Raw genomic sequence first — 18,125 nt, 5'->3', positions numbered from 1 at the left:
GCTTGGTTTTCAGGCAGGTGAATTTTGAGACTGAAATATTTGCAATGGTTCAAATGCTGATTGGAATTCTGATCTTTACTTAGGGAAAGTTTCACTTGCTGACACGACAGTTGTGAGTGTTGTCACTCTAACAGTCGAAAGAAAATCTGTTTCTTTTTTTCTGATTCAGTGACTGTGTGTGTGTGTGTGTGACTTATAATTTTAAAAAATCATGACTTGATGGCTCTTTGCTAGACATAGTGTTTTAGAAGAGTGACTCTTAAGCATTTGGCCTTGGTGTCTTTATGCTCTTGTAAATTGCCTAGAGGTAGAAAACAGCCTAAATTAGTTTTTGTTGTCATTCCCCTGCATGTTTAAACCATTTTACACCAGGCTGTGCACAGTAGCACATGCCTGTAATCCTAGGATTTTGGGAGACCATGGCGGGCAGATAACTGAAGGTCAGGAGTCCCAGACCAACCTGGTCAACATAGTGAAACCCCATCTCTACTAAAAATAACAAAAAATTGCCGGTTGCAGTGGTGGGTGCCTGTAATCTCAGCTACTCTGGAGGCTTAGGCAGGAGAATCACTTGAACATAGGAAGCAGAATTTGCAGTGCGCGGAGATCGTGCCACTCCAGCCTTGCTAACAGAGTGAGACTGCATGTCAAAAAGCAACAAACAAACCAAAAAAACAAAAAACAAAAAACAAAAAAAACCCCCAGAAATTCACAACCTATGTGTGTGGTTATAGACTATGTGTAGAATTTGTTTTCATGTCTTAAATTTTCAATAAATAGTTGTACCCTGTACATATTTTATTGGAACTTCCTTTCTTTTTACTTTTCTTATATTTTAGATCTACTCAATACAGTTAGCTCTGCTTTGATTTAAGACTCCATATTTTGTGAATTTAACTCTAAAGCACATTTAATTAGTCTGTCTTTCATAGCCACTAAAAGTCAACATCAAATGACAGCTTATATCAGAGAGCTTTTATTGAAGTCGGAGTATTTACTGCTTCAACTAATGTTAGAAATTAAAATGAAAATATTTACAATATAGGAATGCATTTTAAATATTTATGTTTTGGGAATGGAGTTTCACTTTTTCACCCAGGCTGGAGTGCAATGGTGTGATCTTACCTCACTACCACCTCTGCCTCCTGGACTCAAGTGATTCTCCTACATCTTCCTCCGAGTACAAATACTCATTTGTAAACCAGTCACTAGAAAAGCAAATGTTATTACTGTGATTAGCTTAGAATAATGATTTCTCATTTTGTAGATGAGATAGGAGTAATGGAATAATAAATATGTAAATAAACTTGTGTTTCTGCCGTAAGAAAGAAAAAATAATTTCTATGCATTGGAAGCCAGCAATGTTTTCTGCAGGGATTCATTAGAATTGTTTGAGCAGGGGAGTCCCAAGATTAAAGTGTCAGAGCATTCTGGTCATGGTATAAACCAGCAATTGGCAAACTTTTCTTGTAAAGAACCAAACAGGAAATATGTTAGGTGATGTGGTCTCTATCACAGCTTTTCAACTCTGCCATTGTAGCATTAAAGTAGTCATAGATAACGTGTGAAGAAATAGGCATGATTTTACTCCAATAAAACTTCATCTGAAATCCGTTTGGTAAGGTGAATTTGGAATTTCATAACCATGGGTTGTGGAATACAGCTGTTTGCATTATGTCCCTTAATTGAGCCTGTGATACCGAGGCTCCACTAGCTTTAAGCAACTTTTTCAACACTTTTATATACTGTTTCTGTTGTGCTTTTATTTGGTGCAGAATAAATGACAAACATCTTGAGTAAACATCACTAGAAGGTAATTAACATTGCCAACCCCCGGTACAAAGCAATCATGTACCCTCGAATGATCAAAGTTTTGTCTTAGGACCACATGAGTAAACAAGGTATTTAGATAAACTCCTCCACATTCCCTAGATATTTCCTCTATTGCTACCAACTGAAAGTAAAGAGGATTAGGCTACTTTCAGCCAAATCATTTACTGGCCACTGGCTTTCCCAGAAGGTTTGTGTCTATTTCCTAAAACTATCTTTATAATTTTTCTAACCACTTTGTCTGATCCCCTATAGGTAGGGTTTCTTTTTCCCTGTGAAAGCCATCAGTTAAGGGGCCATGTCTAACTAGGAAATATAAATATAAAATAAATAAGTTTGTATTTCCGGTGTCAATGAAGAGATAAAGCAAAGCAGAAAAGAGGTACAGTTAATATGATTTAGTGCTTATTGAGTTTAAAAAGCTAGGGGAGAGAAAAAATCTCAGGTCATTCAAAAGTTTCCACATGGGGAATGCTCATGGGGAAGGAGTAGGAAATTGTCAGGTCAACAGAAAAGTGCAAAGAGTCATGGGACAGACCAACAGTTTTCTTTACATATAGAGTTCAATGAAACCCTCCTGTGGGATATTTTCAGTAGGTAATTGGATTACAAGTATTTCTAGCTGGAGATGGTTGAAGATGTAGGCTTGGAATAATTTCATTATAATTATTAGGCAAAGCCACAGATCTCAACGAGCTTATCCATGATGCAGAAGATGTAGAATAAGAAGAAAGCCATTGACAAAATCCTGAGAGTATCAACATTTCACAGAGTCACAGGACTTGGTAATGGAGACTGAGCAGTGGCTAATGAAAAGTAGGAGAGGAGTCAGAGAAAATGATGTTGCTAATTTCTTTTAAGTGTGAGAATTTCAAGCAGTAAGATTATAACTGAAAAGTCAATTGGATTTAACTTACAAGTTCTGCAGTGGCAGTCTGTTCGAAATAATTATTTTAGAGTTGTTAGGTATACTGTTAATGTTGTTAATATTTCTGGTGTCCAAGAAGAAATCTCCCAAGATCCTATCTAAGTTTTTGCAACTAAAGCAGGATACATACACAGGGTCTGGGAAACTGTCTAGACTGGGGAGCACGCGTGCCAGCGTTTTTCCAGAATTGTCAAAACCTAAGGGTCATGTGTGAGGAAAAGTGTTGTCTTTTTTATCTGCTTCTTGTGGAGAGTGGAGATCTGTATTGTTTCTCTCTCTCTTTCTCTCTCTCTCTCTCTCTCTCACACACACACACACACACACACACACAAGTATGGTAAGATGATCTTCGGTGTCCATGGATTACTCAATATCCATGGTATTTTCTAAGACACCCATTGAATGTCTGAAACTGTGGATAGTATGGAACCCTATACATCCGTGCTTTTTTTTTTCTATACATGCATATTTATGATAAAGTTTAATTCATAAATTAGGCACAGTGAGAGATTAACAATAACTCATAATAAAATAAAACAATAACAATATATTGTAATCAAAGTTAGGTGAATATGGTCTCTCAAAGTGTCTTGTACTCACCCTTCTTTTTCATGTGATGACTGTGAGATGTTATAATGCCTATGTGATGAGATGAAGTCAGGTGAAGGAGTTATGTGGTGTTAGGCTACTATTAATTTCTGGCTATCTGACTACATAGAAATAAGTGGATCATCTGCTTCATGTGATGGTGGATCATTGAGCCATGATAATGTTGCTGGTTGGGATTCAGGAACAGATCATTTTGATGACTAATGGGCAGATAGCATATACAAGAAATGATTCATGACCTGGTGAGATGGAACAGGATGTCTTAATATTTCATCATACTCCTTAGAATGACATGTTATTTAGGACTTATGATTTGTATATTTCTGGAATTCCCCATTTAATATTTTTGGACTATGGTTGACCATGAGTAACTGAAATCACAGAAATCAAAGAGACCCAGATTTGCAACTGGTGTGTGAGGGCAGTCTCATGAGACTGAGCCCTCAGTCTGTGAGATCTGAGACTATTTCTAGATAGACAGTGTTGGAATTAAATAGAGGACAACCAGCTGTCTTTTGCTACAGAATTAATGGCTTATTTGTCAGTGGAGAAAATCCTCCACACATTTGGTCACAGATGTCTTCTGTTTTAATGATTGTGGTGTGAGAGCAGAGGGAAATCATGTTGTGTGTGTTTCTTTCTACACTTAGAGCAAATAGGAGAGACTACTGTATACTCTGTTCAAACTGCTTCTAGTTCATTTGTCTAGGAATTATACTTTCTAAGGTTGACACTATCCACTTATACTAATTCTGCTAATAATACAGTTTTCTGTCAGTCTTACAGGGTTCTGTTTGGATTACAACTATTGTACACTGTAGTTCACTTGCAGAGATCAAATTGTGATAAATTCTATTTTTCCTTGCATTTGAGAACTATAAAGGAAGGGAAATAAACATTTTTAATGCATTAATTTTCTACCAATAGTATACTTCATAATAATTTTACTGTAGTCTCAATGTATGGTCCCAAAGGAATGCTTTATAACAAATCATCTGAGTCTTTGTAACAAAGCATCAGAGTATTATGCTTTTTAAACCAAGACCTGAATCATGCACGAAAGTGTACATTATTCTTTTAAATTAAGTTGAAGTCTCGCGATGTCTCCCAGGCTGCTTTCAGACTCCTGGGCTCCTCAGATGATCCTCCTGCCTCACCTTCCCAAGTAGCTGGGATTACAGGCATGTGCCATCATGCCCTCTTATGTTTTTAATATTCTGTATTTTTATTTATATTTGTTGATTTAATATATTTTACTTTTTTTTTTTTCTTTAATAGTGGATGTGAGTTCTGTAGAGCCTATATCCAGGTAAGACTTTGCGGTTTTTTTAAATACATATGTTAACTGAGAGAATATAGAGAAAATAAATCACTATCTACTGAGTTTTCTACTCTGGGTTAGACAACATATTATGTGCTTAATATTTACCATCTCACATAGTCATCACACAGCTTTGCAAAGCATCTGTGCTACTATCACCTACTTTGTATTAATCAGGCAAATGTGGTTCAGAGAGGTTGATTAATTGACCTACGATTTCATAGCTAAAAGGTAGCTGACCCTTGAGTTTGCCATCTGCTTTCCTTGCTCCCAAATCCCTTCTCTTCCCCCTCAGCATAGATTGATGGATACCTGTGCATCACTAGGATCAAGGCACAGGTCTAGATGGGATCAATTCAAAAGGTTACATTTTGTTATATGTTAACTCTTTTTAGAGATTTCCCTTAGAATGCTGGTTAATCCAAGACTTTGTTATAACATGTTTAACAGTTAAAGTGGTAACCAGTTCCTTGTTTTTATCATCAAAGTTTTTAGAGCAGATCTTACTTAGCTGTGACCACAAGGCATAGGTTTTTATTTCATAAGGAAGACCAGGTAAATCCTATAGATGAATTATTTTACTTTTAGTGGAGAATATCTATATATAGATATTTTATGTTAATAATATTTAGAGGCTATATCTTATAGAATTCTCTATTTACTGATTTCTTAGTTTAGTTTTTCTTCAAAGCAGTACCCTGCCTAGTTGCATGCACTCTTCATTTTTTTTCTAGAGTCTTTTCTCTTCTTCCATGACTTATTTATAATCTTTTCCTGATTACTTTCTTCTCTCATTTCCTTAGTGTTCTTTTCTTCTGTAATTTTTTTCCTTTCTGCCAGTCCCATTTTTCTATAGCTAAAATTAAAGCACATGGAATTTTAGGATTTTAAAGACTCTTGGAGACTAATCAAAATACTTTCAATGTAAACCTGTATTTAATATCCTGGAAAAATGGTTGTTCAGATGGAGAATCTGAAACTCAAAGTGACTTATTTAAATATACAAGGTATCAGAAATAATATTTAAACTCATTTCAAAGCCCATTACTCTTGTTTTTATATCATCATGTACGTGAGTGTTTGAATAATAGACAGGAAAGGGAATGGATCTAATTAAACAAATGGAAAATGATAAGAATGGAATTAGCTGGAGAACCCAGTAGAAGTAGATAAGAATGGAATTATCAGGGAAAGGCCAAATTTGAAGTGAAACAATCCCAGGATTGGTAGGAGTAAGGGTTTTACCAAAGAGATCGGAATATTGGATCTTATGACAAGTTTGGTGAAGACAAATTAGAGGAACAAAAACACAGATGACATTGGGAGTTATGTAGAAAGGCATACTAAAATAGGGTTCAAAAGAAGTCCTGAATAGGTTGCTGCTTTTTTGCTTGTTTAATTGGAGGAATGGACAAACTTCAAGCTTTTTACTGAAAGATTTAAAAAAAAAAAAAAAAAAGCCACTGGGAAAAGTCTCCACAATCAGATAGAAATGTCCTTTTCTGTTCTTTCACCCCAAATTTCACAGGAGTGGCTTAAAGCCCCTCGAGTGCTAGGGGATTGAAGGTTGCTGAATTACATAGATCTGTGGCTCAAGGCAGGTGTCCCCTCCCCTTTGCCTCTTTTTCCAGGCCTCTGATGTGCTACTCATGTACATGTAAAGCAGGGGTAAGATTGGCTGTCAAATAAGTCATGGAGCTTCAGCTGGGTTTTTGGTAACATGCTTACACTGGAGGTGAATGACTGACTGAGACTCCATTTAGTTGTTTTTCAGGAACAGGTAAATACAGAGCTTCTTGGCTGGTCATTGAGTTTATCTTTTCAGTAATCTGTGCCTTGATGAGCAGAATATTTAAAGGTTGGAGACTGCCATGAAGTCCTGCAGAAGAAAGATCTGGAAGTGGGAGAAATTTTCACTGTATATAGTGACTTCCACTTCCAGATCTTTCTCTCTGTGTACATATAGTACTTAGAGAAATCCAATTATCAGGACTCAGTTTTTCTAGCAGACTCTCTCCTTGGGTATAAGTACCTACGAAGATTTTTAAGGCTTTGCTAGTTTATGTAGACCTGAACAAGGAAGGACAAGTATAAAATAAGTAGTTCGATTTTATTATTTTTAATGTTTCAATTTTTGTGAGAAAAATATTCCCAATAACAAATACACATTTGTAATTTGACATTTGTAGGTTCAACTTTTCAACATTTCAAATATTTCAGGGGACTCTCTTGTAGTGTTTTAGGGTGAAGGGAAGCTACAGGGCCTTTTTTTCTTTTTCCTTTTTTTTTTTTTTTTTTTGAGCCTTTCTTTAAAAGTCTCTGTCGGGCCTTTTAAAGTGGTTTTTATGCTTAAAAACAAAGAATGTCATTTTCCAGTGACACAGATTAGTCTTTGAATCAGAGATAGACAATGGATAAGGGACAAGGTAACTGTATCTTTCTTCCTCATTTTGGGTTATCAAGTTTGTTCCAGTTTAGATATCAAAAGTTAAGTCAGTCATTAAGTATATTTTCAGTTCATCATAGAGGACAGTTCGTGAGGATGAATTAGACTCAGGGTATGCCAATTATATTGGCAGTCACTACTTTTTGTAAAACTAAGAGTGAGTGTTCATTGAATGTTATAGGTTAGGGAGGTAGAGTCAAAAATAGGTAAATAAAATCTTGTTTAAAAACAGAGGGCATATTTTAATTATACCGAGAAACATGATTTAATATATCGAGGACTGATCTTTCCCCAGATTTTGTTTTTTGTTCTCATTTTTTGGAGTGAGCACTAAGATATGAACTAGCAGATTTTCTTTCTAATATATGAGTTTGCTCATTTTTATTGTATCTTTTTTCTCTAGTCTTTTTGGCAAACTGACTACTGAAAATTCACAGTCTCCAAAAGTTGAGGAAGACTTTAATCTTGCTACCAAGGTAAAATAGTCTCTTGTGAAGTTGATTTTCTCAGTTGGAATCTAGTTCTGTATAGTATTTACCTTTCATGTTTAACAGTGGTGTATCATTATTTCATGTTGGTAATATAAAGTTGGTCAGATGAAAACATTTTATAGAAATATGAGTAGTTGATTTAAACAGTTTTTTTTTTGTTTGTTTTTTTGTTTTTTTTACTTCAGTAAATAAAAAATGATTGGTAAACACTTTCAGGGTGTGAGGGCCAAAAAATGGAATGGACTGGAAAATGCACAGTGACAGGAACGTTATGTTAGAAAAAACTTTTCCACAATAGAGAATATATAAAATCTGGTAAAGATTTATTTGCATAAGTAAACTCACTGTGACTTTTAAAATTATTCTATTGTAACTTAAAAAAAAAAACCCTCATGCTTAAATTTATCTTTAATGGATCCAGTTACTTACTATAATAATCAAAGAATCTCTCTGATAAAGTTCAGTTCCGAAGCTGTGCCACATAGCATAGAGGTTTTTTTTTTTGGCAGATATTAGTTTGATTTCATGTAGTTTTTAGGAGAGAGCTTTTTCTCAGTTTCTCTTGCTGGTTCTTTAGTAAGACCAAAATAATATTAGAAATTGTGAAAATTTATTTGGGCATAGTGGTGCATGCCTGTGGTTCCAGTTACCAAGGAGGCTGATGCAGGAGGATTCCTTGAGCCCAAGAGTTTGAGACCAGTGTGGGCAACATAGCGAGACCTTATCTCTAATTTAAAAAATAATGGTAGAAATTTAGAAATGTAAATTCTCTTTCTCAGAATCTGTATTATTAAGGCATGCCAGTGTGTTTCCTAAGTTATTTCATTAAAAGTATACTTTAAATTCTTCAACTAAATGAAGAATGCAGGTTTTACCCCAAGTAAATGACCAATTCTGGAAGCAGAGACTCTTAATAAGCATATGGTAAGATTTTAATTTCAGAGTATTTAAACTGCAGTTTTTAAATATATTGTTCAAAGATCTTTGATCCCATTTGAAAATTTTAAATTTCAGAAGATTTTGTATTTAGGTATTTAAATAATCATTTTGAAGCTCTTGCATCACTATGAGATACTGCAGGTTAGAAAACACTTGTGTGCATCCTAGTGTACCCAGAATACAGTCTTGCCTGTAAAAAGCATTTTAAGAGGTTTTCATTGTGAATAAATAAGCAGACAAATGAATTTTTATGTAATGGAATATTATAAGTAAGATAATATGCATAATATATCTTATAATTAGATCTAATGCATTTCTAAAATATGACTTAAATTTACATTTTAGTATTTAGAATGCATAAATTCACTTGCATTATCTTGAGAAAATATGTCCTAAATAAGAAGAACAATAAATCAGAGATATGCAGTAAATAGGAAAGAAGTTTACACTATGTTTTCTAGTATCTTCCAATGGAGTTTAGATTTAAAAAGTTTTAATATATTTTAGTCCCAACTCATGGTTTTGTTTGTTTGTTTGTTTGTTTGAGATGGAGTCTTGCTCTGTCATGCAGGCTGGAGTGCAGTGGCGCGATCTCGACTTACTGCAACCTTCACCTTCTTGGTTCAAGCAGTTCTCCTACCTCAGCCTCCCGTGTAGCTGGGACAGCAGGCACATGGCACCATGCCTAGCTAATTTTTGTATTTTTAGTAGAGACAGGGTGATGGTCTCGATCTCTTGACCTCATGATCCAATCTCCTCAGCCTCCCAAAGTCCTGGGATTACAGGCGTGAACCACCGCTCCCAGCCGAAACTCATGTTCTATTAAGAATATCTTTTCAAGGAGTACATTATTCTAAAATTCTGATTACCAATACTTTCTTCAGGTGAAAAGTTTATGAAATATTCCTTTTTAAATTTTTTCTCTCTCTGTAGTAAGAATATTCTCGCTTTTAAGTATTGGCTGAAGATCATGTTTAACTAATTGTCTTATTATATAATATTAAAATTAAAATCTTTCTTACACAGATATTAACAAAATAACTAATTGTAGTGTAAATACCGATCAGTAATATTATTAACAAAAGCATGTATTTTGTGTATTTCATCACATGTCTTATATAGTAGCTGTTTTTCCTTTTCTTTCATGACTGAAGCTCATACTTGATTGACTGATCATGTCTCTTGTTTGTTTCTCCCTCCTCCGTCACCTTTTTAAAAATGATTTACCGCAGACATTTTTCTCACAGAATACATTTCTTCAGTGTCTGCTTTTGAGGGCATCTCTGTCTCAATTGTTAGCATATTTATTTACAAGTTTCCATTTAGTTGCTATGTATGATTTTCATTAATCAATCACGGCCCCCCCTCCATGATTTATTCTTTTTTTCTCTGTTTCGTGGAAGAATCAGAATTTATACAATTATTTATACTTAGCATTTTGCCACACGGAATAGGAACAACCTATACCATTTCAATGCAAACTCAGTTAAATAAGGTACTATTAAAAACTAAACTCTCACATTTTTCCACACAAGAGGTAATTAATACAACTGTATATTGTGAAGAGATATTTCAAAATATAATGTGTAATTTTTAAATTTTAATTATTTCTATAATACTACAAACTGTGTAAGAGTACGTTTTTGTCCTAGATTATTTTGGTTAAAAAATAATCTAATGGATACCACCATGTTTGTATAATAATAAATTAGATGAAGGGGATGATAGGAATTAATTGGTTGAAGAAGGGTAAGATAAACGTAGAGATTACATGAGAAAGGATGAGACAGATTCTTATAAAAACACAGCAAAAATTGTGGATTAAATGAGAGCAGGAACTCTCTAGAATAAAAGATAGGATACAAATTATTTAAAATAAAAATTAAGAAAACATTGCCAGCTAATAAAATATAGCTCAGGTGTCCTTGAGTGACTTATAGCAGATTTTAACAAAAAGCCGACAGAAAATATAAGGACGAGTATAGGTAAGAGCAATTTGTTGTACACTTTGAAATACCTAGCAGGGAATAATTTGAATGTTTCTAACATAAAAGAAAAATAAATACTTAAGGTGATTAATATCTCAATTATTCTGATTTGATTATGCGAATGTATTAAATGATAACATACACCCACAAAACAAGTACATTTATAGTGTGTCAACAAAAAAATTATAAACAAGGAACAAAAATTTAATTTTTACTTCTTTTAGTAACTATGTTTTATATTTAATCTAGTCATACTTACAATAATGCAGAATGCAAAGTGAAATCTGTTTTAGGCCTTGTTAGCTTTATTGTGAATTATTACTTTTTGATTCTTTAGCTTCTTGTTTTAAGATTTCTAACTTAATATTTGACGTATTCTTAGATTATTTAACTAATTTATCTTACTCTTTGATATAACCTTGGTAGCTGTTTTGAATATTTTTGATAATAGAGTATAAATAAATAAGCATTTTATTTAAGCTTGTTATTAAAATTAAATTTTCTGATCATATGAACAAGGTTCTTAATCTGTATATCTTAAAAGAGAAAAATCACTTTTAAGCTACAAAACTCTCAACGAAATAAATGTAGAAATTATTAATCTCTAGGAATATTCTGACAATTTTTGCTCATAATACCTGTATGTAATGGTATTATATGCACACATCAACTGAATGTAATCAATATTTGTGAATTTTTTTAAAGTAAAGTACATATTATAAAATGATATGTAAGGGAAGATTGTTAACATAGTAAACAAACTTATCATTGGAAGAATACTTTTTACTCTTAAAAATGTCTCTTGCAATGGGGATATTTTATATTCTTTCCAGGAAGCTTTATTAACTTTAGTCTTCATAACTATTACACCTTGCACATATATTTGTTTGTTTCTAAAACTCAGGAATCCTGTCGACTTGAATTTTTTTAGTTTCTTTCTTCACTTCTCCTGTGAATACTGAATCCTGCTTGACAATCATAGATACATGTAAAAACTATGAAATCTTCAACTTGAATAATTATTGCTTAATGTTCTTTATATAAGATATTTCTTTCAGTTTTAAACTACCATCTTATATGGTGTCAATAGGCAATTTGACCGAGTATTATATTGTTTACAGGAACATAAGAAAAGCATGTGATTTTAAACCAGGGTTTCACATTTCTATCTCACTTTATAGTAGTACTTAAAAATGCCTCATAATTCTATGGGTAAGTATTTCTCTTGTACAATTAGAAATAATACCACACATCTACAGCCATCTGATCTTTGACAAACCTGAGAGAAACAAGAAATGGGGAAATGATTCCCTATTTAATAAATGGTGCTGGGAAAATTGGCTAGCCATAAGTAGAAAGCTGAAACTGGATCCTTTCCTTACTCCTTATACGAAAATTAATTCAAGATGGATTAGAGATTTAAATGTTAGACCTAATACCATAAAAACTCTAGAAGAAAACCTAGGTAATACCATTCAGGACATAGGCATGGGCAAAGACTTCATGTCTAAAACACCAAAAGCAATGGCAGCAAAAGCCAAAATTGACAAATGGGATCTCATTAAACTAAAGAGCTTCTGCACAGCAAAAGAAACTCCCATCAGAGTGAACAGGCAACCTACAGAATGGGAGAACATTTTTGCAATCTACTCATCTGACAAAGGGCTAATATCCAGAACCTACAAAGAACACAAACAAATTTACAAGAATAAAACAAACAACCCCATCAAAAAGTGGGCAAAGGATATGAATAGACATTTCTCAAAAGAAGACATTCATACAGCCAACAGACACATGAAAAAAATGCTCATCATCACTGGCCATCAGAGAAATGCTAATCAAAACCACAATGAGATACCATCTCACACCAGTTAGAATGGCGATCATTAAAAAGTCAGGAAACAACAGGTGCTGGAGAGGACGTGGAGAAATAGGAACACTTTTACACTGTTGGTGGGATTATAAACTAGTTCAACCATTATGGAAAACAGTATGGCGATTCCTCAAGGATATAGAACTAGATGTACCATATGACCCAGCCATCCCATTACTGGGTACATACCCAAAGGATTATAAATCATGCTGTTGTAAAGACACATGCACACGTATGTTTTTTGTGGCATTATTCACAATAGCAAAGACTTGGAATCAACCCAAATGTCCATCAGTGACAGACTGGATTAAGAAAATGTGGTACATATACACCATGGAATACTATGCAGCCATAAAAAAGGATGAGTTTGTATCCTTTGTAGGGACATGGATGCAGCTGGAAACCATCATTCTTAGCAAACTATCACAAGAACAGAAAACCAAACAGCGCATGTTCTCACTCATAGGTGGGAACTGAACAATGAGATCACTTGGACTCAGGAAGGGGAATATCACACACCGGGGCCTATCATGGGGAGGGGGGAGGGGGGAGGGATGGCATTGGGAGTTATACCTGATGTAAATGATGAGTTGATGGGTGCTGATGAGTTGATGGGTGCAGCACAGCAACATGGCACAAGTATACATATGTAACAAACCTGCACGTTATGCACATGTACCCTAGAACTTAAAGTATAGTAATAATAATAAATAAATAAATAAAAATAAAAAATAAAAAATAAAAAAAAAGAACAAAAAAAATTGCAAGGTTTTTATAAAGGTCGTTTTGTAGAATCTTGTTTTAAAATTAAATGTTTTCATTCAATTCAAAGATGCATATTGCAATAATGTTTCAGAAATATTTACCTATATATATAAAATTATATTCTTGAAATAAATTTGAAAATATATAACTGAGAGATTTAAACCCATGTTTTTCTCTCTCCCTTTGATTTCATTTTCAAAATTTCAGCAGTCTGCATAGATCTGTGTTAATTATACCCATTTAGTCTATCTTACAAATATTTATTTTCTCATCACTATGTAATTTTCCTCATGTAGGTAATCTACTCATACTCCAAATGTATTTATCCAGATACTTCTTCCAAGCCCCTTGGATGCCTAAAATCTTATAGGTTTCAAATTGAAAACATCATTTTTATTTTTTTCCTGACTTTTCTGACCCGTTGTAATCTACTCTGTCATCTGGTTTCCCCATCCTAGTAAATAACACTAAGGAAGTAGCCATGAAATGCCCCAACACTTCAACTGGCACTTCCACTGTCACCCACATCCTGCACTTCAACCCTCCTCCAGGTCACCAATCCAGTCACACACCAAATTTTGCATTATCTACTTTCTTATAATTTTCCATATCTTATTACCATAATTAACTCTCTACCTATAATTTTGAAGTACTCCTTTCTACTTTTGCCCCATCTCCCCATGTTCATCTTTACACCGCTGGAAGGGTCACCTTTCTAAAATATATTTGTAATGATGTAACTCATCTACATATTGAGTGGATACCCGTTACAGGAAGGGGTAATTTCACATTCTAGTGTGACACATATCGTATATGGTTTGGCCCCATTTTATCTCTTCAATTCATTTCCTCTGACTGTGTTCCAGTTTTATCACATAACTTTGGCATCCCTCAGTTGCCGTGTTGTTTCATGCCTTATTATTTTGCACATGCTATTGCACCAAGAGTCTTTGTATCCTGACTCTGCACTTTGTCTGTCCTTCCAAATATGGCCCCATTATGGCAGCATTTTCTATGCTTTTCAGGTAAAACTGATTTTTCTCTCCTTTTTGCCCTTGTGTATTTTAATGACTTAAATTGTAGAACTGGTGAATTATACTTTTCTGTTCTTATTTGTTTTCACATATCTCTACCATTTCTTGAATATAGGCCAGAATCTATCTTCCATGGATATTTTCTGCTTCTCCCAGAATAGTGCCTATGATTTGATAGATACAATGTGTGTTTTTGTTGTTGTTGTTTGTCTTACTGACAAATTGAGTGAGTGACTGAGTTAATAAACACAATTTTTTCTGAAGTTTTTATTGTTGTTGTTGTTGCTTTCTGTTTTTTGTTTGTAATAGGAGGGAGCAACAAAGACAGTAACTGGACAACAAAAACATGATATTGGCATTATTGAACGAGCTCCACAAGATCAAACAAGTAATGACAATTTTATTTTTTATACCAAAATAGTAGAAGTGGTAATTTAATGAATATCTCTGAAAATTTTTCTATGCTTAAATGCTATTATTTAGAAAACAATTTTATAGACTGAAATGCAATGTCTACTTAAAAAAATACTTTTTGCTATCTTTCTTCATATTATCAATTCTTTTTTCTGAACCTGCTTCAATTCTGAAACTCTATTTTTGCTATTACTTTTATTTTTGAAATACTCATAAATGAAAATAGATTTGCATATAGTATTATGATTTACAGTAAAAAATGTTCTCATATATGTGAATTCATTTTCTCATGCTGTGAACAACATTTTGTAGATAAGATGCCCATATCTGAATTAGGACAAAAAGAAGATACAAAATCAACTTCAGTTCCTGAGGTACTGTGTGTTGTTGTTATTGTTGTTATTTTAAAACTTAACTAAAGTATAAACAGATGATTTGATTTTATTCTGTCACCTCTGATTGTGTCCATAAGGCGGGCAGATCACGAGGTCAGAAAATCAAGACCATCCTGGCTAACACGGTGAAACCCCGTCTCTACTAAAAATACAAAAAAATTAGCCTGGCATGGTGGTGGGCACCTGTAGTCCCAGCTACTCAGGAGACTGAGGCAGGAGAATGGTGTGAACCCAGGAGTTGGAGCTTGCAGTGAGCCCAGATCACACCACTGCACTCCCGCCTGGGTGACAGAGCGAGACTCCATCTAAAAAACAAACAAAGAAAAAAAGAAATTATTTTCAGACATTTATCAGAACATGCTTTATAATCATGTGCCAAGTAGATAACAGCTGCATAGTGCAATTCTACTAATTTGCAGGATTGATTTTGAAGCCCGTGTAGAATAGTGTGAAAGAAAATAAGGCTTAGAAGGCACTAGGAATCTCTTTGAGTTCTGAAGTTAAGTTTGTCTATAAACTAAATAATTCCTCTGCATTCATTTGTGGGCAAATATATGATTCTGTGTATATCTAGATGTACAAAAGCTCTAATTGGATTCAGGGAGAAAGAGTTTAAACTATAGTCTTAGTCTTGCTCAACTTGAAACTTGAAAAGATAATGCCTGGGACTTGAAAGTATTGATATATTTTGATTATCCAGTATAGATCTGAAGGAACATTTCAGAAGTTGGATAAACATGATAAATAGGACGCCTGTAAAACTATAATAACAACAATGTGTTTGAGTAGTATTTTAATAAGTAGACATTCTTTTCACAAATAGAACTCTTCGGGTCCCTTTGTGGCAGTGATGTTTGCAGCCACATAGATATCAAATAATAATGATGTATTCCAAGACCACAACTGTGGATGTGGAAGAGATAGGAAAGGCTTCACCAGTTAGGTGGAAGCAGCAGCTGCATAGTGGTAACAGCAGTGAGTGGATGTCAAAGATAAGTCTATATTTTGGTTCTGTCACTTATTAGCTATGGGAACTTGGAAAAAAATCGATTAACTTAATCAAATACCAGTAATTTTGTTTATAAAAACAGTGCTCATGTCTACCTCTTAGGTACATGTCATGAAATAATGTTGTAACAAATGTGCAAACATTTTGTAAACTGAAAAGTCTGTATACAAATGTAAGACAAAATGATCAAAGTGGCATTTATCGTAAGCAGTATTGTTAGCACAAGAATGGGGAGTAAGAACAGGCATGTGGATTTCTAATTTTGGGTAAGGGATTGGTAACTTTCAGCAGGCTACTACTGCAGATTTTCCATAGAAATATAGCAGTTTGGAAAGTTAGACTTCCCTGATGAGATTTTCAATGTGTTGACCTGGAGTAATTTCTTTGTGAGTATCAACTCTGTGCTAGGCAGTGAGTCTCTGAATATCCACGATGTGGGATTATGCTCTAGTAGTAGGAAGAGAATAACAAATAAAAAACACTTATAAGTCACTGTAACTTTTTCTTTAAAAACAAAACAGAGAATGTTTGGTTAGAGAAAATTGAAGAACTTTATAATTAGCACGGGTATGGGAGTGGCAGTGGAATTCTATGGTCAGAGTAGATCTTTCTGCGACTGCCATTTAATCTCCCATCTCAAAGATGAGGAGTATGCTATATGAAAGTCTAGGAGGAAGACATTCTGAACAGAGAGAACAGTGGACCGTATTTGTTCGTCATTTTGTTCTTAACAACCTAGAATGACTAGGAAGCAGAAAGTGGGGTAACCACCAACATCATCATCATCCTCATTATTCTAAGGTGAAGAAAAGTCTGCAAATACGTGCCTGGCACATGTTATATGTTTCACGAATACATGTTTTATTTTTCTCTTTTGATGAAGGCTTGCTCTACTTTTCTGAAGTTATGTCTTAAGAATGAATTGCATACTTTATCTAATGATTGTTTGCTTTCATTTAAAAGTAACATAAATACAAGTTTTCCTTATGAATCTTTCCTTTTATTCAAGCAGTTCTTTATCAGCAAAAATGTTTAAAATTTATTCTTATTATTTTAAGCACTTGTTTTCTTCAATGAAACAGCTTTTACAGAGTTCTATTCCTATTTCACATAACACACTCTGAAAATTCTCTTCATGCCATGCATATTTTTTAACCAAAAAATCTGTAATTATGCATATGTCACATGTTTAATCGTGTTGTATTTTGTTTGAAATGTTCTATTATTTTTGGTGAGGATTACAGTGTAAGGCAGATACTTTGAAGTAAATTCCTTTTAAAATATGCACACGAATGAATTTTTTTGTGAATATGATTTATTTTCCTTGCTCAGTAACCTAGTCAATAGCCACATGAAAATAAAAGATAAGCGTGATCTACAGAGAATATTTGAGGTTTTCTCTTGAAATGTTTTGGTTTTCAGTATGTGAACAGCCTTAAATCTAATTGCTTTTAAAGTTAAAAAATGTGTTTTAAAAAAGATTTTTAATAAAAAATATGATGCTTGTCATTATTATTTTTAAATTGAAATTATTTATTGAGGCAGGCCATGATGTCTTTTGCCTGTAATCCCAGTATTTTGGGAGGGCGAGGTAGGCGGATCACTTGAAGTCAGGAGTCTGAGACCAGCCTAACCAACATGGTGAAACCCTGTCTCTATTACAAATACAAAAATTTAGCCAGGTGTGGTGGCTCATGCCTGTAGTCCCAGCTACGCGGGACGCTGAGGCAGGAGAACCACTTGGTCTTGGGAACCAGAGTTTGCAGTGAGCCGAGATCATGCCACTGGGCAACCCTGCGAGGCTTCGTCTCAGAAAAATAAAATAAAAAAATAGTAAAAAACGAAATTATTTTTTAATATTATCTTTAACAGATTATCTCTGTGAATGATACACAGAATTGTGTGTGTTTACCTGAGGCTACATATCAAAAAGAAATAAAGACAATAAAAGGCAAAATAGAAGGTAAGAACCATTTTTTATTTAAAACATCTTTTGACCAAATGTTTGTCTCAAAGCATGAGGACTGGTATGCTCTGACAACCAAAGAAAATTATTTTTTAAATGCGTAGCATGGAAGAACAA

The 18,125-nt window shown here is 34.1% G+C and overlaps 1 protein-coding gene across 1 annotated transcript in view; it reads left to right on the top strand.

Annotated features, from left to right (window-relative positions):
* The window catches only part of LOC103215739 (ankyrin repeat domain-containing protein 30B-like), a 213,756-nt gene that overhangs the window by 79,032 nt on the left and 116,599 nt on the right, over positions 1 to 18,125 (top strand). Inside the window, 5 exon segments of the mRNA XM_073018916.1 lie at positions 4,646 to 4,676; positions 7,538 to 7,610; positions 14,534 to 14,612; positions 14,951 to 15,012; positions 17,915 to 18,005. Of these exon segments, the coding sequence (XP_072875017.1) occupies positions 4,646 to 4,676; positions 7,538 to 7,610; positions 14,534 to 14,612; positions 14,951 to 15,012; positions 17,915 to 18,005 (336 nt within the window).

This window comes from Chlorocebus sabaeus, chromosome 9 (assembly GCF_047675955.1).
Source record: "Chlorocebus sabaeus isolate Y175 chromosome 9, mChlSab1.0.hap1, whole genome shotgun sequence".
NCBI classification, from domain to species: domain Eukaryota; kingdom Metazoa; phylum Chordata; class Mammalia; order Primates; family Cercopithecidae; genus Chlorocebus; species Chlorocebus sabaeus.
The sequence above is the reverse complement of the archived record's forward strand: the minus strand, read 5'-3'. Positions and strand labels throughout refer to the sequence as shown.